The following is a 24,389-nucleotide window of genomic DNA, read 5'->3' on the forward strand; positions in this document are numbered from 1 at the left end:
GGTGTATCGCTACAGATTGTTGTGGTAGCCATGTTGGTTCAGTGTGCTTTGAATTCTAAATAAATCACAGACAGTGTCACCAGCAAAGCACCCCCACACCATCACACCTCCTCCTCCATGTTTCACGTTGGGAACCAAACATGCGGAGATCATCCGTTCATCTACTCTGCATCTCACAAAGACACGACAGTTGGAACCAAAAATCTCAAATTTGGACTCATCAGACCAATGGACAGATTTCCACCAGTCTAATGTCCATTGCTCTTGTTTCTTGACCCAAACAAGTCTCTTCTTTTTATTGGTGTCCTTTAGTAGTGGTTTCTTTGCAGCAATATGACCATGAAGGCCTGATTCACGCATTCTCCTCTTAACAGTTGATGTTGAGATGTGTCTGTTACTTGAACTCTGTGAAGCATTTATTTGGGCTGCAATCTGAGGTGCAGTTAACTCTAATGAACTTATCCTCTGCAGCAGAGGTAACTCTGGGTCTTCCTTTCCTGTGGCAGTTCTCATGAGAGACAGTTTTTTCGACTGCACTTTTATATATATTTTTTAATTTAACTAGGCAAGTCAGTTAAGAACAAATTCTTATTTATAATAAACAGCCTACCCCGGCCAAACCCTAACCCGGACGACATTGGGCCAATTGTGCACCGCCCTAAGCTGGACGACGCTGGGCCAATTGTGCGCCGCCCCACTTGAAGAAACTTTCAAAGGTCTTGAAATTTTTCGGATTGACTGACCTTCATGTCTTAAAGTGATGATGGACTGTCATTTCTATTTGCTTATTCGAGCTGTTCTTGACATAATATGGACTTAGTCTTTTACAAATATGGCTATCTTGTCACAATACAACTGATCCTACTGATCCTCGACTTTGGCGATGTCATCTACAAAATTGCTTCCAACACTCTCCTCAGCAAACTGGATGCAGTTTATCACAGTGCCATCCGTTTTGTCACTAAAGCACCTTATACCACCCACCACTGCGACCTGTATGCTCTAGTCGGCTGGCCCTCGCTACATATTCGTCGCCAGACCCACTGGCTCCAGGTCATCTACAAGTCCATGCTAGGTAAAGCTCCGCCTTATCTCAGTTCACTGGTCACGATGGCAACACCCACCCGTAACACGTGCTCCAGCAGGTGTATCTCACTGATCATCCCTAAAGCCAACACCTCATTTGGCCGCCTTTCGTTCCAGTTCTCTGCTGCCTGTGACTGGAACGAATTGCAAAAATCGCTGAAGTTGGAGACTTTTATCTCCCTCACCAACTTCAAACATCTGCTATCTGAGCAGCTAACCGATCGCTGCCGCTGTTGATAGTCTATCGGTAAATAACCCACCCATTTTTACCTACCTCATCCCCATACTGTTTTTATTCATTTTATTTTCTGCTCTTTTGCACACCAATATCTCTACCTGTACATGGCCATCTGATCATTTATCACTCCAGTGTTAATCTGCAAAATTGTAATTATTCGCCTACCTCCTCATGTCTTTTGCACACAATGTATATAGACTCTCCTTTTTTTCTACTGTATTATTGACTTGTTAATTGTTTACTCCATGTGTAACTCTGTGTTGTCTGTTCACACTGCTATGCTTTATCTTGGCCAGGTCGCAGTTGCAAATGAGAACTTGTTCTCAACTAGCCTACCTGGTTAAATAAAGGTGAAATAAAAAATAAATAAAAAAATTGGCTCAAACACATTAAGAAGGAGCGAAATTCCACAAATGAACTTTTAACAAGGCATACCTGTTAATTGAAATGCATTCCAGGTGACTACCTCATGACGCTGGTTGAGAGAATGCCAAGAGTGTGCAAAGCTGTCAAGGCAAAGGGTGGCTACTTTCAGGAATCTCAAATATATATAAAATATATTTTATTTAACACATTTTTGGTTACTACATGATTCCATATGTTTAATTTCATAGTTAAGATATATTCACTATTATTCTACAACGTAGAAAATAGTATAACAAAGAAAACCCCTGGAATGAGTGTGTGTCCAAACTTTTGACTGGTACTGTATATATATGTATATTTTATTTGTACCTTTATTTTGACAGTGCTCATATGTCTCTTGGGCTGGCTATATAATTATTAAGTTAATTGGGAATTAGAATGTATGTGGAGTCTAAATTTATAGGCAGATAATTCGGATGTGCAGGTGAGGTGAGTAACTCTATGATAATTTGCATAATACTTGCACACCACATCCGCATTCCTCATCCAGATTTCTGCTTCCATTTTTCCTGAAAGACCCCCAAACAACCACTGACTATATATTCATCCATAAAAACCTACATTTTATTCACCCATAGATTATTTTTTTCGCACATACATGAGCGTTCACAAATTCCAGATAGACATTTATTCCTTGGACAATGATATGAACATAATGCATAAAATATTCGATTTTTTTAATCTATTAATTCAACACATACTCGTTTCTTACACGTCATGATTAATTCCATAAAAACACAATTAATACGTTCAACAGGTAGGGAGACTATACAGAAGACAGATGGTTTCATATGAACACATAGGAGCCACTTGCTTGCACGGCAATAATTCACATCATCCATAATGACACTTGAAACACCAAAAACCAAATGTGTCGACAAGGAGTACGGTTGAAAACGGATCGAAATGTTCTGATTAATCCACTATATATGAGTTCCTTGTATGTTTACCCTATAGCACCAACCAACGTGGTTGCCCAAAGCGTGATTTCTCTGGTATGTCGACAGAACCTGCATGAGATTATCTAATTCTATAGCAGCTCGATAATAAAACACTCACTTACGTATTTAAAAAAAAATCTTCATAAGGAAGCCAATTATCAATGCAGATATCAAGACATCCACACACTAAATTAAGCCTTTATACACAGCTCATTTTCACATGCCTGACTTTGACTGATCAGACCATGCATCATATTCAACGCTTCAGAGATTATCCTTTTTCAAAGGACACTGCATTGCCCACTTCCTAATTAACATAACATTTCATTACTAAATACTGTACACTATGATTGTAAAGTCTATTATTGCACATTATCACGAAGGCAAAAAACAAAGTACAGTTACACAGTCTCCCTTTTGCTCTGTCAATCAGTCTGTCATTCAGCGCCAATGATTGATGAGATGATGACCTATGGGCTACAGAGGTAGAATGTATACATTCTTATTCCTCGACTCCATATTTGAATGCCTCAATGAGCCCCTCTACTGAGTGAATAAACCCAGAAATGCTGCATATGCCTCCTATAACGAATATGGCGACGTCGAAGAACACGTGGTGCCATAAGAGTTTCCTCCACATCAGTTTTAGATGAAAGAGAGCCGGGAGAAGGAAGCACAACCCGGCGCCGGTAAGACTCCCGGTTAGGCCCATGAGGAGTGCGAAGTGCGGGACAAAGATGGCCATGATCAACGTGAACACCACCAGGAGGCACCGGAGGCCCAGTCCCCAGGACTTAATCCGTCCTCCCGGCCCGTAACAGTCAGGGAAAATAGCGCGCCCTCCATCCTGGAAAAAAGACTTCTCCAGGACCTCTACAGCAGCGAAGAACGGCAGCGGATACGAAAGCAAGGCCTTGGCCACCAGGAACAGGTTTACCACCGCTCTGATGGTGGACGGCAGGTTGTCCGTGATAACCTCTTTGGTGGCATCTGCCCAAGTCAAGTAGGCCACCAGAGCGAACAGGCCCTTCAGAACGCAGGCTCCGATGTGAGTCCAGTCCATCATGCAGTGGAACTCCTTTGGCCTCTGCATGTTCCCCTCCAGCGAGGGCAGGAAGATCTGGGACGTGTAGCTGAAGACGATGATGCCGATGGAGATGGGAAACTTCTTGACATCGATATAGAACTTGACTTTATCCCAGGCCCAGTCGCGGGCTCTGGAGAGGCAGTAGGCTATCACCAGGATGTTGATGACAAAGTGCGCGATGGTGCAGAGCAAGCTGAACTTGGACACCGCCTTGAGGCTCTTGAGGAACGCGCAAGGCAGGAGGGCAGCCGTGGCGACTACAGACCAGGCCTTCTGCGAGACCGGAAGATTGGGGAAGCTGTTGACCATCAGGTTGCCGCTGACCACCACGTACAGGATACAGGTCATGACCAACTCAATGATCTGAGCAACGTTAACTATATGTCCGCCCAGAGACGGGAACCGTGGCTGGCAGCACGCGTTGGCGATGTCCACGTAGGAGTCCCTCACGCGCACCAGAATTCCATCCTCATTCTCTTCATACAGACACGCAATAAGAATCTTTCCGGTGTAACAACATACAACGGCGGCAAATATGATAAGAAAGAGTCCGAGGTATCCTCCGTGAAGAATGGCGTATGGTAACCCAAGGACGAACATCCCCTGTGGATACACAAGCACAGTTGAGTCGTAATGGAAATGGTCTTATCGAAGTGGCATGCCTCCCCACACCACACATTCAATAAATGTATCATATTTAAAGTTGTATAATAATAGCAAACGACATTCACATTTTCATAATCATACATGTGTGAAACCCCATATTTAACGACTGGAATTGAGAGAGAAAAAGGCATAGGCAGTTCTCTGTTCTTCTGTCAGGTGACTAGCGTCCAGGCACAGAATCTAATATTTCTAAGATATTTCCTCATCAATAACTGGATTTATTTTGTACAATCCACTGTAATAATACATATACCATTTAGGAGATGCTGATATCCAAATCGATTTACAGACATTTATGCATACATTTTAAGTATGGGTGGTCCCGGGAATCGAACATACTACCCTGGGTTACAAGCTCCATGCTCTACCAACTACAAAGGACCACTGTGAAATGTTATCAAGAATAAAGATGTAGGCCTAATGGTGCCTGAGGCTAATCCAAACCATTTTAGCCGTGATTCATTCCAGACGGAGAGGCAACCGGGGGTCTGTTTTTTGCTGATAAGAAATAGGCTATCTTGCATAAACCCCCATTTTTCTCTAAAATCTCAAATTATTATTATACACATGCTTAAAATTAAATTGACATTATCTTCTGATTAAATGAAGGCACATATATGCAGTTGTTTTTAAATAAAATATTTAGGTCACACTTGTTCTAAATGAAGGATTGTGAAATATGAAACCATACAATGCCTATTCAAAGTCTATTTTTACATGTCAATTAAAACATTTCTAAAGTCATTTTAAGGTCCGTTTCAGTATTTTTGTAGGATGCAAATCGGTGTCCCTGAATGGGCGTATATTGCAAGCCTATCTTGACAATAGGCTTACATTGACATAGTGCCAATATGTTTGTGTGTTTCTTTAAATTATTTCTACCTGAATGGCATTGGTGACGTTCCACCCCGCATCCCAAGTGGTAATTTTGGGTTTGTCCTCTAATGCCAACTCGTTACACGCCCCAGTGTTCTTGAGGGAGGAAGAGGATGGTGGACCGGTTCCGTCTCTCTGGTAGTGGCTGTCCCCCACCATCAACTCGTCTCCTCCGTCCATATCTCCCCCTTCTTCGTCACCCTGCATGATGTCCATCTGCATCCCCTGCCTATAGTCAAAATCCAAGTCATCGCAGTCCACGAACCCCAGACCCTCTTCATCCGTAGCGGCCTGGAAGCCAAGCCTGGCAAACACTCCGCTTACCTTGGCCTGAGACTTATTGGACACTGTGTTGGCCGCATTGGTCAGCTTGTTGCCGATCTTGTGTCGAATTAAGTGAGCCATTGTTGTGAAATAAATGTGGATCTTCAGATATCAATTGGATCAAATATGGTTATTAGTTATTTTGGCTGTTGCTGCTGCTGTGAGAGAAAGATAACCATGCCTGTTGCCAATACGTTTTGACGTTTCTCTTAACGGCTGTCCAACCGTTACATCCACATAGGCTCTCCTTAAAATCCCGTCTGTTGGTCTTGATTATCCATGTCACTCTCAAACCCCTCCTGACACTTTCTTGGCTTCAGAAGAAATTATGCAAAACAATTCCTCCTCAAGTTGGTTCTTCTAAACTGCTGAATGTGATCGAATGTCCCTGTTTGTGACCTTTCCATTAAGTTGTCCGTTTTGGTTCGGATGTTGCAGTCAACTGTGGCGCAGCTGTGACAAGTGCAAACCACGAGCGATGGAATCTGTGTGTCACAGTCGGACTAGGCACGTGTCCTCGTATACTGCCAATGCAATGACTTGCTCAGCAGGCAAAAACCTCTCATGGTTCTGAAGCGGGCGTGTGTGCGTGTGTGAGAGCGAGAGAGACGCAGCCTACGACATAAGTATGACCCCCTCACTGGCGCAAATTCTCTGCAGTAGCCTAAGACCAAGGACAAAATTGTCAATTTATTACGTTTAGCAAATTGCTTTGAGATTTTAGAGGGAGAAAGGGGTGTAGTATTTCGTTACCAGAGGCATGGATGCTAGCTCTTACGCTTTATTTATACAAAAATATTTATGCTTTATTCGATTAAGATCATTTTGCATATTGAATTAGACCTAAATTCTATTTTTATTTTTGATCGATCATTTGTTCCAATATTTTTCGTTATGATATGATGACACTAAACATATTCAGATCGTGTTGATCTTGCAGATGTATGATCAGTTTCATGAAGGTGTAGTTTATAATTGCAGACGCACATTTTCGTTGAAAAATGTGATTTAGACTGCCTACCATTCATAGGCCTATACCAATGTTTTGTCTTTGTCTTTTTATTCCTAATGCAAAAATACATAGAGGTGTAAAATGGATAAATAAGTATGACATATTTGAAGATCAAAATCGAACCTAGCTGTGACATCAATAGCATATTATTTTGATTATTTCCGTTTGTTTTTTTAGTTTATTCGCTATAAGAATTAGGAGACAATGTTTTGTTCAAAACAATCTTTTTAAATTTTTTATTCTTGTCTAATTTGTTTTCCGATTATTTAAATTGATTAGCGGATCTCTGTAGCCGAAGTCATTTTTGTTCTGCTCATGGGAGCAGATACTTTAAATTTAGCTGATAAATTAGAGACCACGAGCCGCATTCATCTTCATGAGAAAATTCTACCAATTTCAGCATTGCAGAACCTGGGACAGCGACTTGAATTTGCGCATGTTGGCTATAACCTTCAGTAACTGCCATGTCATTTTTTTAAATGCCCCCTGTTGTTTGCAAGCTATTTCCAATGTAGATCTTCACATCATTAGCAAATTCCTCATGATTAGATCAACTATACATCTGGGATGGAAACCAAATGTAGGCCTAAATAGTATAATATCTTATGTTCGTTGTCCTTGAAAGGGCATGGCATTCTCGTCCTCATTAAAAACATGCCCGTGTCATGTGCGTCTGCTTTAGAACTCCCAAATTACGATATGACATTAAAGAGCAGGAATGTGTTCGAAAATGCAGAAGAAAAAAATAACGGTAACATTTGATGCCTCCAACTGTAATCCCTAAGATGATAAGAGGCACCTTATCCTTTCTCTTCTAATCGGTTCCGACATGTCACGACGCATTACAGTATTACTGTCATCAGGTTTTGGTGCCTGCGTATGCAAGGCATTTCTAACATTTCCATCTGTCGGAATACATTATTAACATTAAAGGAAAGGCAGAAATACAGTTTACTCTTTCACAGAGTGAGAATAGCACATGGACAGACTGATGATACATTAATTACAGAATAATGTATGTTGAATTGTGCATTGGTCGAAGACTAAATGAGACAAAAACGTGAAAGACTACGAGAACTCAACATTTTGCATCAACCCAGAGAGAAAGTTCCTATATTTTCATGCTGGGCTTAGGTTGCTTTGCCAGCTGCCATTTGTGTTGAGGCATGCACAGTGTGCGTGTATGTGTGTGTGTGTGTGTGTGCTGGCATGTGTGTGTGTGTGTGTGAGGACAGTGAGGAAAGAATGTTCCCGGGAGAGTCCTTGGGGCATCTCAGTGACTAAACCTCCCTCCCCCATCGTGTGCAAAACCCTGGTCTTGGACAGAGGATAGGCTGAAAATGTTACACAAACCCCCCCCCCTGGATTAAAATGAACAGCACTGCACCTTCATCATGAAACAGGGTTTTGAATTCCAGTGAAATGTACTTACTAATCTTCTGGACCCAAAAATATGTTGTTCTCTATCTGTATTTGCACATTTGGAGCTTCATAAGAAATTGATTTTCAGACATATTATTATTGAGATGGCATCAAATTGCTTGCTGTGGTGACCAATTTAGCTTTGGGTTACAGAGGCAAAGATTTATTCAGCAAAGATGAAAGAGGGATGTCTGAAGGGGGAGAGATACTGAAGGCCTATAACCTGCTAACATGCACCAACTGGGGGCAATAGACTCAGATAGTTGCCATGGCCACAATAATTGGTTGGCAAGACTCAAAGGAACACAGGTTGTCTGTCTGAAAGCCTCACTAGATGAAAAGGGAAGCCACTCAAGCCAATCTAGAGCCCTAACAATGGGAAGGGATCTAATAAAATATTGCATCCTGGATTGAGAAAAAACTGAGCATTTTGGTTTAGAATAGAGAAATGTAATCTGCTGCTTATACTAAATGGTCCACAAGGACATGCAATTTACATAGGAATAGATAAATAAACACACACACAATTTTGAAATCTTTCCTTGGATCCCCTATGAAACACAAACACAACTTACACATACACACAGACACTACACACCCAGGGATTCATGCAAAGTGACAGGTGCACAAACACATTAATAACTCTATGGCCCAAAAATATCGTTATGCTTACAGGGCTTAAGACTGAAGAGAGTGGTAGTGACAGTCTCTGTGTGTGAGGGGGCGGGGTAGTGTTTAGGGGTTGCAGGGCGTTTGGTTTGCTGCTGTGGCTCTGGTATCAGGCAGTCTAGTTGTTAAGAGCCTTGGGCCAGTAACTAAAAGGTCGCTGGTTTGAATCCCGAGCCAACTAGGTGAAAAATCTGTCAATATGCCCTTGAGCAAGGCACTTTACCCTAGTTGCTCTGGTAAGAGCATCTGCTAAATTACTCAAATGTAAATATCAGAGGTAGCAGTAGGAATCTCAATGCATACCTCAGCCTATTATGTAAACGGTGTTCCCTTCCCCTCATTCATTTATGTCACAGATAGTTGGAGGTTCTCTTTTTATTTCACCAGTCCTGCATGCAAAGATTCAAACGGACATTTCACCATTTAATCTCATGATCAGCACAGAGAGAGCTGCAGCAGGAAAGATCAGTCTTTTAGGTACTGACAATCATAACATTGTTATTCTACTACCTCAACTAAATTATAAGAATGATAATATTAACAGAGTAGTAACATGACAATAACCCAATAAATGTCTTAAGAGTCTTGCAGGAACACTTGAATATGACAGCTGATGACAAGCTAATTAGGATCTCTCTACCCTGCTTCTACAAAATGGAGGAGCTACATCAAGGCAGTCCCAAAGCGCTTGTAGCCTAATTGTTCCTCTGCGGCTCATCACGGTATGACATGCACAACAAGCAAAGGTTCCCAGTGTTAGGGACAGAGGTACAATGTCACGTCTTGCCTTCTGGGAGCCTATGTGGGAGATGACCTAGATCTGCTTATTAACATTAGAGGAGGTCCCCTGACTAGAGCTTTGTGCCTGAGCAGTGAACTGTGCCTCTGATTCAATGACACAGCATCAAGCTACAACATTCCCTGCTCCCAAATCTGTGCTAACCCGCCAATCATGTCCCTGGACTGAAATAAATATGGAATGTATCCACCATTTGTTTGATTACACAGGGCATATGCCTGTTGTCTCTAAATTAAAATTTTTTATGATGCATGAATGATCTGATATGTAAGACCCTTGAGCTTAATTCTGTGGTTTTGTAACAATGGTGGCACAGAAAATGCATAGGTGAATGCCAAGTACTCCTCTTATTGACTAGCTCATGATACACTTTTGATGAAAGGATGCAGCATGGAGGGCCCTGTTTTTTGGACAATCATGTCACATGACCTGGATTTGAACCTTTATTTAAACCTTTTCCATCAAACTGTCATTATTTATTTTTATGTCAGATGGTCCAGCACCATCCTCAGATAATTATTGCTTTAATTTTGGGTGTAATTCTAATTTCTGGAAAGGCTTAAAATAAAAAAGGTTAAAGGTGACATATGCAGAAATTGCTCTGCAATTTCCTGGTTACTAACTTTCTAATAGTTCACCTAATTTCAGTTTATGTGACAAAAAAAAACCTATACATTGTGTAGAGAATTATTGTACCATCTAAACCACTGTGAAATATATTTTACATAACCAAAAATATTGTATTTTTAGCTGTTTGAAGTTGGTGTACAAAACCGAAAGTAAAAGACAAAAAAAAAACAGAACAGGAAGCATAGATATAGTGCACGTCAGAGGAGGCTGGTGGGATGAGCTATAGGAAGATGGGCTCATTGTAATAGCTGGAATAGAATAAGTGGAATGGTATCAAACACATCAAACATATGGAAACCACGTTTGGCTCCGTTCCATTTATTCCACTTCAGCCATTACAATGAGCCCAACCTCCTATAGATCCTCCCACCAGCCTCCATTGCCACACATAGAACAGATATACCGCTTCTTAGATTTACTTTCAATGAGAATGACAGATCTATAACTCACATTTCTATGTGAATTTGGTTGTGGCACCCAGAAAGTTTAAAAATCTAGGTCATGTGACATGGTAGCCCAAAACACAGGATCCTAAATGGTGTTTCTGGTTATGGGCTGATACTCATATCAGAGGCGAAGAATGATAGATCATCTTCATTTGACCCCTTACCGACAGAGTGATAGGGGACAGACCGTTTGGTGGTGGAGTGTCTATTGTCAGTGCCAAAGGCACCCTATATATCACCAGCTGAGGCTCAACTTTGCCCAGTCAATTGACAGTAATACTGTAAGTGCCAGACCAGAATAAATCGAGACCTTTTCAGATATAGGGGTTGATAGGGATAGGATATCATATAACCATAAGAATAGATTGATAGGAGTAGCTCATCATTTCTTCCAGGACTTAATTCAGAATGCCCAAAAGATGAATTCATGCTTTGTTTGATGCATATTCATCTCAAATGCATGAGACCAGCTTTCATTGCCCCCTCTGTTGGCAAACACTCATTCATGGATGTGGTCTTTAATGCATTAGTCCTACTTTAAAAGGTTTCTGGGTCATACAGTAGGTTATCATACCCAGTCTGTACTCACATTAACATGTTCATTGAGGAAACAAAAAATATTGTAGATAAAGCCATGCATCCGTATAAAAACAATAATGGTGGTAAATGACACTGACAGATGCCAGTAAATAGACTACAGAATGTATAAATACATAGTCATAAAACAATAGTTGTTTGGTGTAATATATACATATTTTAACATTGAACTACCTTCACCTCAATAAAAATGATTGTTACCTTGTAAAAATGTTCTGAGCATCCCGGAACTTTTGGATGCTCACACAAGCTTTCGAGTCGCCCGTATTTTGTAGTAACACCCTTTCAAAATGATTTCCAAAACAGACACAACTTGCAAAATATTTTAATTTCAAGACTACAAATCATCTCCCGAGATGATTGTTTAAATTGCTGCCGAATGCTTACAACCAACACCGGTCCCGATGGTAATAGATAACGGCTATTTTCAAAGGAGGGCCGGTTGAGCATGCAAAGGGGACTAACTACAGTAGGCGCTCCACGGCTTCTGTTCAAATCCTTGGCGGCGAGGAACAGAGGGACAGCGCGCAGTGAATCCCAAATCCGTAATGACATCTCCAACCTCGAGCCCTTGCGATGGCTCATAAAAAGCTGGTTCGACCGAAATGTGGTTGTAAACTTCGAGATACAGGAGCTGATGTTTTTTAGCCACCTCGGAGATGGCGCGGATGTGAGGTGTTTAAGTTGTGTTCCACATTTTCTTAGTTGCTTGTCCTGTTGACTGTTGTACCTTCTCACTCTTGAATACAATTTAGCTAACTAGATAGCTGCTCGTTCAGGCACATCTGATGTGGTTTCTCTGTTTCCCTGTTTTAGGGCAGTGAAGAACATCCGATAGTTCTCACCGAGGCGCCCTGCAACCCGCTGCACAGTCGCCAGATGATGTCAGTGCTGCTCTTTGAGTGCTACAGAGTCCCAAATGCAGTGGTGGGGGACTCAAGTAAAAGTGAAAGTCACCCAGTAAAATACTACTTCAGTAAAAGTATTTGGCTTTAAATATACTTAAGTATCAAAAGTAAATATAATTGCTAAAATATACTTAAGTATTAAAAGTAAAAGTATAAATAATTTCAAATGCATTATAAAGCAAACCAGACGGCATAATTATTTTTAAATTTTTTATTTACAGATAGCCAGGGGCATGCGCTAACTCAGACATAATTTACAAACAAAGCATGTGTTGAGTGAGTCCACCAGATCAGAGGCAGTAGGGATGACCAGGGATGTTCTCTTGATAAGTGTGTGAATTACACAATTTTCCTGTCCTGCTAAGCATTCAAAATGGAGGGAGTACATTTGGGTGTCAAGGAAAATGTATGGAGTAAAAAGTAGAAGTTGTCAAAAATATAAATAGTAAACTAAAGTACAGATACCCCTAAAACTACTTAAGTAGTACTTTCAAGTATTTTTACTTAAGTACTTTACACCACTGCCCTCATGTATCCTATGGGGGGGAATAGCCTGCACAGCTTATATTACAACACTGCTCTCTGCAACCTCCCCCCTCCCCTCACACACACACACACACACATTGTCCTGTCCTCCAGCTACCACTGCGCTCACATACTACCTGTTATCAATGGAAGGTAGACACAGTAATATGAGGTTTTAGGTGACTCCACTCATACTCAACCAGGTAGCCAGATCTGTCTTTTCTTTTGCCAAATCCTCTATTGTTTGTTTTCATGCTAGAGGAGTTGGGAAAAGAACCAATCGATGTCGCTGCCATCTCACCAGATGTAACATGCTGTCCTCTGGTGTTTCCCCAGGCTGGATGCATGTGAACGTGGGCAGGAGCCAGGTGGTGTCCTACTTCCAGCGTCTGCTCCAGCTGAAGTACACTGGTCACCTGGCGGCCGTCACCCTCTGCCTCATAGAGAGCTGCTCCACAAACACAGCTACACAGCCAATAACTACCACCAAGGTCTGTCTGCCATGGGGCCAGAGAGGTCTATTGAGATTGTATGAAACAGTATGTGGTGCTTTGCTTTATATGTGATTCATTGCCTGACTCTCTCTCTCTCTCCTTCAGAGCTGGACCCTTCTCTGCCAAGGTTCTGGGCGGCGTGGTGATTGTGGAGGAGATGCAGGAGAGACGTGCCCAGCAGCTGCGCAGGCTACAGGAAATAAACGCCTGGCGCAGGGAGGAGATGCTGCAGCAGGACCAAGAGCGTCTGGATAAACTATTGGCCCTGCAGGCAAGAACCATTATCTTTTAACCACTTCGTCAACCATGACCCTTAACTGCTGTGCAATTCCACGGTCTTGGAATTACGCAGAGAGTCCAATTTCTCACTTAAAATGTACACCAAACAAAAAACATTGAATCCAAAGTTTACTAAACCGTACAACCCTATGCACAAGGACTATGTTTAACAATTTACACTGAACATTTTACAAAAACACATTCACTGGATAAACTATGCAGATGCAAAGTTTGGTAACAGAATTTCGTTAAAATATCCCTCCGTTTTTTTAATGTATCCGCGTTTTCCAAAAGCTCTTACATATCCACTCCAACTTAGGATTCAATACTTCCTGAGGAAAGAATGGGGTGTCAGCTATGGCATGACACAATGACTTTGAAATAATATCTGTTGGTAAGTGAGGTGGACCTGGTAATGGAATTGCAGTATCACGGGTCCCTGATCTGTACTCCACAGAAATGGACATGAATGTCATTCTCTTCATAGTGATGTATCCTGAATAGGTACACAAAGGTATAAATATGCAATATCCTATTTTGCATATTTGGGTATTATTGTACACAATGACCATTATTTTAATGAGCTCTGTCCCAAAACAAAACCACATTTGTTTGGTCAGGACCGGACAAAATCTGTACTAATAGCAGTCTGTTTCACAATTTTGAACATTAAAGTACAGCACAATAGAGCTCAGTAGAGTAGAGTTCAGAACATTATACAACTGGGTGGGTCTAATCCTGAATGCTGATTAGTTAAAAGCGCATTTCAGCCGGTGTCTATTCCACAAATTACTACCGGCTAAATCTATGACGTCAAAATGCCTATTCATTCTGTTCCATCTGACTGCGCAATCCACTGTCTCGGTAACCCAGACAGGGAAGTTATAAACTTGATCTCCACTATAAAAATAATCGAGACATTATCTCATATTTTTGTATAAGATTTGTATAAACCAGTCTGTCTCTCCGACATTTGTAATAATTTGTGTAATGGTCGAGAATCAGGACGAGAGAGAGAGAGGCAGGCAGCGTTACTCAGCCATTGGAAATCATGAATCAGCTTTATATATACAAAGAGATCTCAATTGGAAAAAGGTGAAACGAAGTGCAGCTAGTTTACAGTCTTTCCAGCTTCAGTTTGAAGTTAATGTTAACTGTGTTTGTTGGCTAGCTCCTCTGAACAAGTGTCCTAATGAGAGAGCACATTTTCTATGCCAAGCGAAATCGTGCCTCATTAGCTCATTGTTATGGATGTAGCCAAATTAATGTCACTAGAAAACAGCTTAATCAAATGCATCTCCTGTTGTTGTTTGGCGTGACTGTAAATTAACAGTAGTTGGCTAGCAAGCAAGGGATCAGAACGTTGCCAGTATGGCAATGGAACATTTAGAATGAATGACTGGGTCGCGTCCATAGATACAGAACAAAAAGACTGAACAACTGGGTCGAGTCTCTGGCAACTGAACCAATAGAACGAAAGACCAGCCGGCTTGGGTAGTAACCCTAGATATTTATTTATAGACTAATACAAATCAGTAACGGATTTAGACATGGGCAGCCGCCCAGGGCGGAATCTTACTGGGGGTGGTTCGCCAAGGGCGCCATACTAGCTAGAACTGCCACTTACACTTGAAACAAATAGCCAAACTGAGAACTGCAAACAAAAATGCTTTCTGCTACTAAGATCAGTGAAATGGAGCCTAAACTGACAACCGTGCGAAGAGCAGAAACCTACACGAAGGGGGGGATTCTGGCTCCAAACACCGGCTTCTCGGGCATGATCACAGTCATATAACGGGATTCCAATATATTCAAATAATGATTGACATATTGTCATTAACTTTATTTTATTCATACTATTTCATCCTTCCACAATATATAGTCACGAAAAATATCTAGGGTTACTATCCAAGCCGGCTGGTCTTTCGTTCCATTGGTGCAGTTGCCAGAGACTCGACCCAGTTGTTCAAGAAGAACAAATTCTTATTTTCAATAACGGCCTAGCAACAGTGGGTTAAATGCCTTGTTCAGAGGCAGAACGTCAGATTTGTACCTTGTCAGCTCGATCTTGCAACCTTTCAGTTACTAGTCCAACACTAGGCTACCCTGCAGCCCCAATATACCACGGCTGTCAGCCAAACAGCATTCAGGCCTTGAACCATCCAGTTTATAACAGACTGTATGACAAAACATTTATTTGTACTGCTCTAATTATGTTGGTAACCAGTTTATAATAGCAATAAGGCACCTCTGGGGTTTGTGGTATATTGGCCATACACCATACCCCCTTGTGCCTTATTGCTATTATATACTTATAATTCTATCCAAGATGGCGTAGCAGTCAGACATCTTTGTCCTTCGTCTTGTCGTGTCCCATTGTTAGGAAATTCTGATTAATATGACTGAACAAATCATTTTAAATGGAACTGTAAGTAAACTTATACTCTGTTATATTATATCTGATTAACAATATGAGTTCATAAGTAGGAATTGTGGGACAGGAGAAAGGAGTAATAAAACCATTCCAACTGGGCAGGAACAAATGGGTTGTGGACTGTGTAAACACATAAGGTCGTTAGCCTATGGTTGACCCAACTGAAACGTAGCTCTGGGGTTTTTAGATAAGGCAGTGAGTGCATTTCTAGGGTTTCTGTTAATTAAAACTGTCAGTTCAGTGGTGATCGATAATGTTGAGGGGTCAAAAGTTATCTGGGAGTGTGTTAGTAAGTTAGAATGAACTTTTCACCTTACTTTGTCCTGTCGAGAGGGGGTTCGGGTTAAGGCAGTGAAATGACGTCATGATCTGTATTTAACCTGATGCATGTTGTTTGAGGGGAGCGCGCTCCGAGAATAAATTCTATTACCTATTATTTAAAGACTGGTCTGCGTCTATTTCATGCAATCAAGGAATCTTATAAATTCTCATAAAATAGATGAAGGGCTTTCAATTGATGAAAGCACATTGGCATAATTAAATTATACTAACACCCATGTATATCTTTTTATATCTTTTTCTTCGCATATCTTTTCAAATATTTTTTCTAAACCTCAACTTCAAAATACTCTCCTGAAACCCGCCTCACCCAATGTGGTGTGGATCTGTTTTTTCTAAAGTATTTTTATTTACCTCGGAACCTCAATCCCCCAACAGAATGCTAACCAGCTCACTAGCTAGTAGTCAGCTAACCACTGCTAGCGGTCATCAGCTAACCTTTAGCTCGGAAAGCTCTTGCCAGTTTGCACAATGCGACTCAAACCACAGCATACTGGACCTATTTTCTCTCCATATCCCCAGATTCCTACCGCAAGCTCTGAACCTTTTCGCCTGGATCATCGCAGCTAGCTAGCTGCTATCCGAGTGACTACTCCTGGCTAACGTCGGTCCCAAAGCAAGCACCAATTAGCCTGGAGCTAGCCCACGCTAGGCCCATTCTCCCGGCTAGCTGAAGTGGTCCATAAACCACGCCTGGGCTACAATACCCGAACCCCTTCTACTGCCAGTACACGGCACGGAACCCCGCCGATCCTTCAAGACTGGACTACCGACGTAATCTCCTCGAGGGGGTACTCAACTGGCCCCTATGTTGCGACGTCCCCCTGAATGCCCATCTGTTAGCCGCGGCCCGCTAGCTGTCTAGAGCATATTGGACTGTTAGCTGAATAGATCCATTGGCCAATTTCTTGGGCCGCTATACCTATTTTGCCAATTGGACTTGGACCCCTCTGCTACTCGGAACCCTACAAAACCATCATGACTGGTCTATCAACGTCACCGCACGCCGAGCCTAAAACAGACTTTCCTCCATTGCGACTTCCCTCTAAGGCTGTTCTGCTAGCTTGCTAGCCTCTGCCTGCTATCTGTCTGAATCGCCGTGTCTCCAGCCAGCCCAACCACTCACTGGACCCCGATGATCACTCGGCTACACATGCCTCTCCCTAATATCAATATGCCTTGTCCATTACTGTCTTGGTTAGTGATTATTGTCTTATTTCACTGTAGAGCCTCTAGCCCTGCTCAATATGCCTTAACCAACCATTCAGTTCCACCTCCCACATATGCGGTGACATCACCTGGTTTAAACGTCTCTAGAGGCAATCTCTCATCATTACTCAATGCCTAGGTTTACCTCCAATGTACTCGCATCCTACCATACCTTTGTCTGTACATTATGTATTGAATCTATTCTATCTTGCCAAGAAACCTGATCCTTTTGCTCTCTGTTCCGAATGTACTAGACGACCAGTTCTGATAGCCTTAAGCCGTACCCTTATCCTACTCCTCCTCTGGTGATGTAGAGGTTAATCCAGGCCCTGCAGTGCCTAGCTCCACTCCACTCCCCACCTACTCCCCAGGTGCTGTCATTTGTAGACTTCTGTAACCGTAAAAGCCTTGGTTTCATGCATGTTAACATTAGAAGCCTCCTCCCTAAGTTTGTTTTATTCACTGCTTTAGCACACTCTGCCAACCTGGATGTCCTAGCTGTGTCTGAATCCTGGCTGAGGAAGACCACCAAAAACCCTGAAATTTCCATCCCTAACTAGTAATATTTTCCGACAAGATAGAACTGCCAACCGGGGCGGTGTTGCAATCTACTGCAGAGATAGCCTGCAGAGGTCTGTCTTACTATCCAGGTCTGTACCCAAACAATTCGAGCTTCTACTTTTAAAAATCCACTTTTCTAGAAACAAATTTCTCACTATTGCCGCTTGCTATAGACCCCCCTCTGCCCCCAGTTGTGCACTGGACACCATATGTGAATTGATTGCCCCCCCATCTATCGTCATAGCTCTTGCTGCTAGGTGACCTACACTGGGACATGCTTAACACCCCAGCCATGCTACAATCTAAGCTTGATGCCCTAAATCTCACACAAATTATCAATGAACCAACCAGGTACAACCCCAAATCTGTAAACACGGGCACCCTCATAGATATCATCCTAACCAACTTGCCCTCTAAATATACCTCTGCTGTTTTCAACCAAGATCTCAGCGATCACTGCCTCATTGCCTGCATCCGTAATGGGTCTGCGGTCAAACGACCATCACTGTCAAACGCACCCTAAAACACTTCAGCGGGCAGGCCTTTCTAATCTACCTGGCCCGGGTATCCTGGAAGGATATTGACCTCATCCCGTCAGTAGAGGATGCCTGGTTATTCTTTAAAAGTGCCTTCCTCACCATCTTAAATAAGCATGCCCTGTTCAAGAAATTTAGAACCAGGAACAGATATAGCCCTTGGTTCTCTCCAGACCTGTCTGCCCTTGACCAGCACAAAAACATCCTGTGACGTACTGCATTAGCATCGAATAGCCCCCGTGATATGCAACTTTTCAGGGAAGTTAGGAACCAATATACACAAGCAGTTAGGAAAGCTAACGCTAGCTTTTTCAAGCAGAAATTTGCATCCTGTAGCACAAACTGAAAAAAGTTCTGGGACACTAAAGTCCATGGAGAATAAGAGCACCTCCTCCCAACTGCCCACTGCACTGAGGCTAGGAAACACTGTCACCACCGATAAATCCACTATAATTGAGAATTTCAATAAGCATTTTTCTACGGCCGGCCTATGCTTTCCACCTGGCTACCCCGATCAACAGCCCTTCACCCCCACAGCAACTCGCACAAGCCTCCCCCATTTCTCCTTCACCCAAATAGCTGATGTTCTGAAAGAGCTGCAAAATCTGGACCCTTACAAATCAGCCGGGCTAGACAATCTGGACTCTCTCTTTATAAAATGATCTGCCGAAATTGTTGCAACCCCTATTACTAGCCTGTTCAACCTGTTTCGTATTTTCTGAGATCGTATTTTCTGAGATTGGAAAACTGCCGTGGTCATCCCCCTCTTCAAAGGGGGAGACACTCTAGACCCAAACTGCTACAGACCTATATCTATCCTACCCTGCCTTTCTAAGGTCTTTGAAAGCCAAGTTAACAAACAGATTACCGACCATTTCAAATCCCACTGTACCTTCTCCGCTATGCAATCTGGTTTCAGAGCTGGTCATGGGTGCACCTCAGTCTCGCTCAAGATCCTAAACGATATCATAACCGCCATCGATAAGAGACATTACTGTGCAGCCGTATTCATCGATCTGGCCAAGGCTTTCGACTCTGTCAATCACCACATTCTTATCGGCAGACTCAACAGCCTTGGTTTCTCAAATGATTGCCTCGCCTGTTTCACCAACTACTTCTCAGATAGAGTTCAGTGTGTCAAATCGGATGGCCTGTTGTTCTGACCTATGGCAGTCTATGGGGGTGCCACAGGGTTCAATTCTTGCTGCTTGTGATTCTCTGATCCGCCTCTACGCAGACGACACCATTCTGTATACTTCTGGCCCTTCTTTGGACACTGTGTTAATTAACCTCCAGACAAGCTTCAATGCTACAACTCTCCTTCCGTGGCCTCCAACTGCTCTTAAATGCAAGTAAAACTAAATGCATGCTCTTCAACCGATCGCTGCCCGCACCTGCCCGCCCGTCCAGCATCACTACTCTGGACGGTTCTGACTTAGAATAGTGTGGACAACTACAAATACCTAGGTGTCTGGTTAGACTTATCTCTCCTTCCAGACTCACATTAAGCATCTCCAATTCAAAATGAAATCTAGAATCAGCTTCCTATTTTGCAACAAAGCATCCTTCACTCATGCTGCCAAACATACCCTCGTAAAACTGACCATCCTACCGATCCTCGACTTTGGCGATGTCATTTACAAAATAGCCTCCAATACTCTACTCAACAAATTGGATGCAGTCTATCACAGTGCCATCCGTTTTGTCACCAAAGCCCCATATACTACCCACCACTGCGACCTTTACGCTCTCGTTGGCTGGCCCTCGCTTCATACTCGTCGCCAAACCCACAGGCTCCAGGTCATCTGCAAGTCTCTGCTAGGTAAAGCCCCGCCTTATCTTAGCTCACTGGTCACCATAGCAGCACCCACCCGTAGCACGCACTCCAGCAGGTTTATTTCACTGGTCACCCCCAAAGCCAATTCCTACTTTGGCCACCTTTCCTTCCAGTTCTCTGCTGCCCATTACTGGAACAAACTGAAAGAAGAAAAAAAAATGTAAAAAAATTAATAAAAATCGCTGGAGACTCATATCTCCCACAGATCACTGCACCTGTACATAGCCCATCTGTAATATAGCCCATCCAAATCAAATCAAATTTTATTTGTCACATACACATGGTTAGCAGATGTTAATGCGAATGTAGCGAAATGCTTGTGCTTCTAGTCCGACAATACAGTAATAACCAACAAGTAATCTAGCTAACGATTCCAAAACTACTACCTTATAGACACAAGTGTAAGGGGATAAAGAATATGTACATAAAGATATATGAATGATTGATGGTACAGAGCGGCATAGGCAAGATACAGTAGATGGTATCGAGTACAGTATATACATATGAGATGAGTATGTAAACAAAGTGGCATAGTTAAATTGGCTAGTGATACATGTATTACATAAAGATGCAGTAGATGATATAGAGTACAGTATACGTATACATATGAGATGAATAATGTAGAGTATGTAAACATTATATTAGGTAGCATTGTTTAAAGTGGCTAGTGATATATTTAACATTTTCCATCAATTCCCATTATTAAAGTGGCTGGAGTTGAGTCAGTGTGTTGGCAGCAGCCACTCAATGTTAGTGGTGGCTGTTTAACAGTCTGATGGCCTTGAGATAGAAGCTGTTTTTCAGTCTCTCGGTCCCAGATTTGATGCACCTGTACTGACCTCACCTTCTGGATGATAGCGGGGTGAACAGGCAGTGGCTCGGGTGGTTGTTGTCCTTGATGATCTTTATGGCCTTCCTGTGACATCGGGTGGTGTAGGTGTCCTGGAGGGCAGGTAGTTTGCCCCCGGTGATGCGTTGTGCAGACCTCACTACCCTCTGGAGAGCCTTACGGTTGTGGGCGGAGCAGTTGCCGTACCAGGCGGCGATACAGCCCGACAGGATGCTCTCGATTGTGCATCTGTAGAAGTTTGTGAGTGCTTTTGGTGACAAGCCAAATTTCTTCAGCCTCCTGAGGTTGAAGAGGCGCTACTGCGCCTTCTTCACGATGCTGTCTGTGTGGGTGGACCAATTCAGTTTGTCTGTGATGTGTACGCCGAGGAACTTAAAACTTACTACCCTCTCCACTACTGTTCTATCAATGTGGATAGGGGGGTGTTCCCTCTGCTGTTTCCTGAAGTCCACAATCATCTCCTTAGTTTTGTTGACGTTGAGTGTGAGGTTATTTTCCTGACACCACACTCCGAGGGCCCTCACCTCCTCCCTGTCTCGTCGTTGTTGGTAATCAAGCCTACCACTGTTGTGTCGTCCGCAAACTTGATGATTGAGTTGGAGGCGTGCGTGGCCACTACCTCATCCACATACTGTATTTATTTAATTATCTTACTCCTTTGCACACCAGTATCTCTACTTGCACATTCATCTTCTGCACATCTATCACTCCAGTGTTTAATTGCTAAATAGTAATTACTTCGCCACTTCGGCCTATTTATTGCCTTACCTCCTTAATCTTACCTCATTTCCACACACTGTATATAGACTATTGTGTTATTGACTGTACGTTTGTTTATTCCATGTGTAACTCTGTTGTTGTTTGTCGTACTGCTTTATCTTGGCCAGGTTGCAGTTGTAAATGAGAACTTGTTCTCAACTGGCCTACCTGGTTAAATAAAAGGTTAAATAAAATAAACATTTAAAGTGACTCCAAAATGACACACTACATTATTTACCATTAATTTCTATTGCACACAAAATAATCTCAAACACAACCAAAACAAAGAGAAAATGCAGCCAACAAATTTGTAGAGTCACAAGCTTGCGTGTTAGGAATTTTTGACTCATTTCATATACATAACTGAATTTGTCCCAATACTTTTGATCTCCTAAAATGGGGGGGGGGACTATGTACAAAAAGTCCTGTAATTTCTAACATGTCATTGTATGTTGTGTGTGGCCGTGTGAGTAGGAGATGTTGGAGGATGGGTACATGGAGCAGTTCCATAAGAACCTGGTACAGCTGAACATGGACTCTGCTGAGGAGCTGCAGTCCTACATCAACAAGCTGAGCCTGGTGGTGGGTCAGGGCAGACAACAACTCTTACAGGTCATCATAGGGTCTAGCTACAATGAACGGAGCAAAGAGATCCTTGACAAAAACCTGCTCCAGAGCGCTCGGGACCTCAGACTGGGGCAAAGGTTCACCTTCCAACAGGACAGCGACCCTACGCACACAGCCAAGACAACGCAGAAGTTGATTCGGGACAAGTGTCTTAATGTCCTTGAGTGCCCCAGCCAGAGCTCGGACTTGAACCCGATCGAACATCTCTGGAGAGACCTGAAAATAGTTGTGAAGCAGCGCTCCCCATCCAAGCTGTCAGAACTTGAGAAGATCTGCAGAGAAGAATGGGAGAAACTCCCCAAATACAGGTGTGCCAAGCTTGTAGCGTCATACCCAAGAAGACTCGAGGCTGTAATTGCTGCCAAAGGTGCTTCAACAAAGTACTGAGTAAAGGGTCTGAAAACTTATGTAAATGTAATATTACATTTTTTATAAATTTGCAAAAATGTCTAAAAACCTATTTTTGTTTTGTAATTATGGGGTATTGTGTGTAGATTAATGATGAAAATAACTATTTAATCCATTTTCAAATAAGGCTGTAACGTAACAAAATCTGGAAAAAGTCAAGGGGTCTGAATACTTTACAAATGCACTATATACAGAAGTATGTGGACACCCCTTCAAATGAGTGGATATGGCTATGTTAGCCACACCTGTGGCTGACAGGTGTATAGAATCAAGCACAGAGCCATGCAATCCCCTTAGAAAAACATTGGCAGTAGAATGTCCTTACTGAAGAGCTCCGTGACTTTCAACGTGGCACCGACATAGGATGACCTTTACAACAAGTCAGTCAGCCGTGAAGTGGTAGGCCAAACAAGTACACAGAACGGGACTCCTGAAGCGCGTAGAGCGTTAAATTCAGCTGTCCTCAGTTGCAGCACTCACTACAGAGATTCAAACTGCCTCTGGGAACAACGTCAGCACAAGAACTGTTTGTCGGGAGTTTTATGAAATGGGTTTCCATGGCCAAGCAGCCGCGCACACAAGCGTAAGTTCACCATGCGCAATGCCAAGCGTCGGCTGGAGTGGTGTAAAGCTCGCCGCCATTGGACTCTGGAGCAGTGGAAACGCGTTCTCTGGAGTGATGAATCATGCTTCACCATCTGGCAGTCCGATGGACAAATCTGGGTTTGGCGAATGCCAGGAGAACACTACCTGCCTGAATGCATAGTGCCAAAGTATGGTGGAGGAGGAATAATGGTCTGGGGTTGTTTTTCATGGTTTCGTCTAGGTCCCTTAGTTCCAGTGAAGGCAAATCTTTATGCTACAGCATACAATGACATTCTAGACAATTCTGTGCTTCCAACTTTGTGGCAACAGTTTGGGGAAGGCCCTTTCCTGTTTCAGCATGACAATGCCCCCGTGCACAAAGCGAGGTCCATACAGAAATGGTTTGTCGAGATCGGTGTGGGAGACCTTGACTGGCCTGCACAGAGCCCTGACATCAACTCCATCGAACACTTCTGGGATGAATTAGAACGCTGACTGCGAGCCAGGCCTAATCATCCAACATCCGTGCCCGACCTCACTAATGCTCGTGGCTGAATGGAAGCAAGTCCCTGCAGCAATGTTCCAACATCTAGTGTAAAGTCTTCCCAGAAGAGCGGAGGCTGTTACTGCAGAAAATGGTGAACAAACTCCATATTAATGCCCATGATTTTGGAATGAGATGTTCAACAAGCAGGTGTCCATATACTTTTGGTCATGTAGTGGTTAAGGTTGGGATGAAGGTAGTGCAATAATATTATATACCAGCAGTATAAATACTCAGTTACTTGTACAAGTTTTAATTTAAACAATATGGTGCTA

At 42.7% G+C, this 24,389-nt stretch overlaps 2 protein-coding genes across 3 annotated transcripts; one reads left to right on the forward strand and one right to left on the reverse strand.

Moving 5' to 3' along the window:
- Positions 1-2,410: 2,410 nt before the first annotated feature.
- On the reverse strand, positions 2,411-6,264 carry LOC112222138 (vesicular inhibitory amino acid transporter). Its single transcript, XM_024384773.2, has 2 exons — positions 5,327-6,264; positions 2,411-4,381 (listed from the first exon to the last, which is right to left on the reverse strand). The coding sequence occupies exons 1-2, from the start codon at positions 5,723-5,725 to the stop codon at positions 3,194-3,196; spliced, it is 1,587 nt and encodes a 528-aa protein (XP_024240541.1). The 5' UTR covers positions 5,726-6,264; the 3' UTR covers positions 2,411-3,193.
- A 5,223-nt stretch (positions 6,265-11,487) lies between these two features.
- On the forward strand, positions 11,488-22,699 carry LOC112222140 (actin-related protein 5-like). 2 transcript variants are annotated; one of them, XM_024384774.2, is made up of 5 exons: positions 11,488-11,889; positions 12,036-12,201; positions 12,989-13,143; positions 13,252-13,417; positions 22,425-22,699. In XM_024384774.2, exons 1-4 carry the CDS (start codon positions 11,668-11,670, stop codon positions 13,399-13,401), a joined length of 693 nt encoding a protein of 230 aa, XP_024240542.1. In that variant the 5' UTR covers positions 11,488-11,667; the 3' UTR covers positions 13,402-13,417; positions 22,425-22,699. The 2 variants fall into 2 exon arrangements, with proteins under 2 accessions (XP_024240542.1, XP_024240543.1); XM_024384775.2 differs by lacking the exon at positions 22,425-22,699 and having other exon boundaries at positions 12,036-12,103; positions 13,252-14,840.
- Positions 22,700-24,389: the final 1,690 nt, after the last annotated feature.

This window comes from Oncorhynchus tshawytscha, linkage group LG22 (genome assembly GCF_018296145.1).
Source record: "Oncorhynchus tshawytscha isolate Ot180627B linkage group LG22, Otsh_v2.0, whole genome shotgun sequence".
Classification (NCBI taxonomy): Eukaryota; Metazoa; Chordata; class Actinopteri; order Salmoniformes; family Salmonidae; genus Oncorhynchus; species Oncorhynchus tshawytscha.

Bases quoted from the DNA above. Each gene is read 5' to 3' on its own strand.
- LOC112222138 (XM_024384773.2), bottom strand. From the start codon at position 5,725: ATGGCTCACTTAATTCGACACAAGATCGGCAACAAGCTGACCAATGCG. The intron at 4,382-5,326 runs GTAGAAATAATT...GTGTATCCACAG, and splicing joins ACGTCACCAATGCCATTCAG to GGGATGTTCGTCCTTGGGTT.
- LOC112222140 (XM_024384774.2), top strand. From the start codon at position 11,668: ATGCAAAGGGGACTAACTACAGTAGGCGCTCCACGGCTTCTGTTCAAA. The intron at 11,890-12,035 runs GTGAGGTGTTTA...TCCCTGTTTTAG, and splicing joins ACCTCGGAGATGGCGCGGAT to GGCAGTGAAGAACATCCGAT. The intron at 12,202-12,988 runs GTATTTGGCTTT...GTGTTTCCCCAG, and splicing joins AAAATACTACTTCAGTAAAA to GCTGGATGCATGTGAACGTG.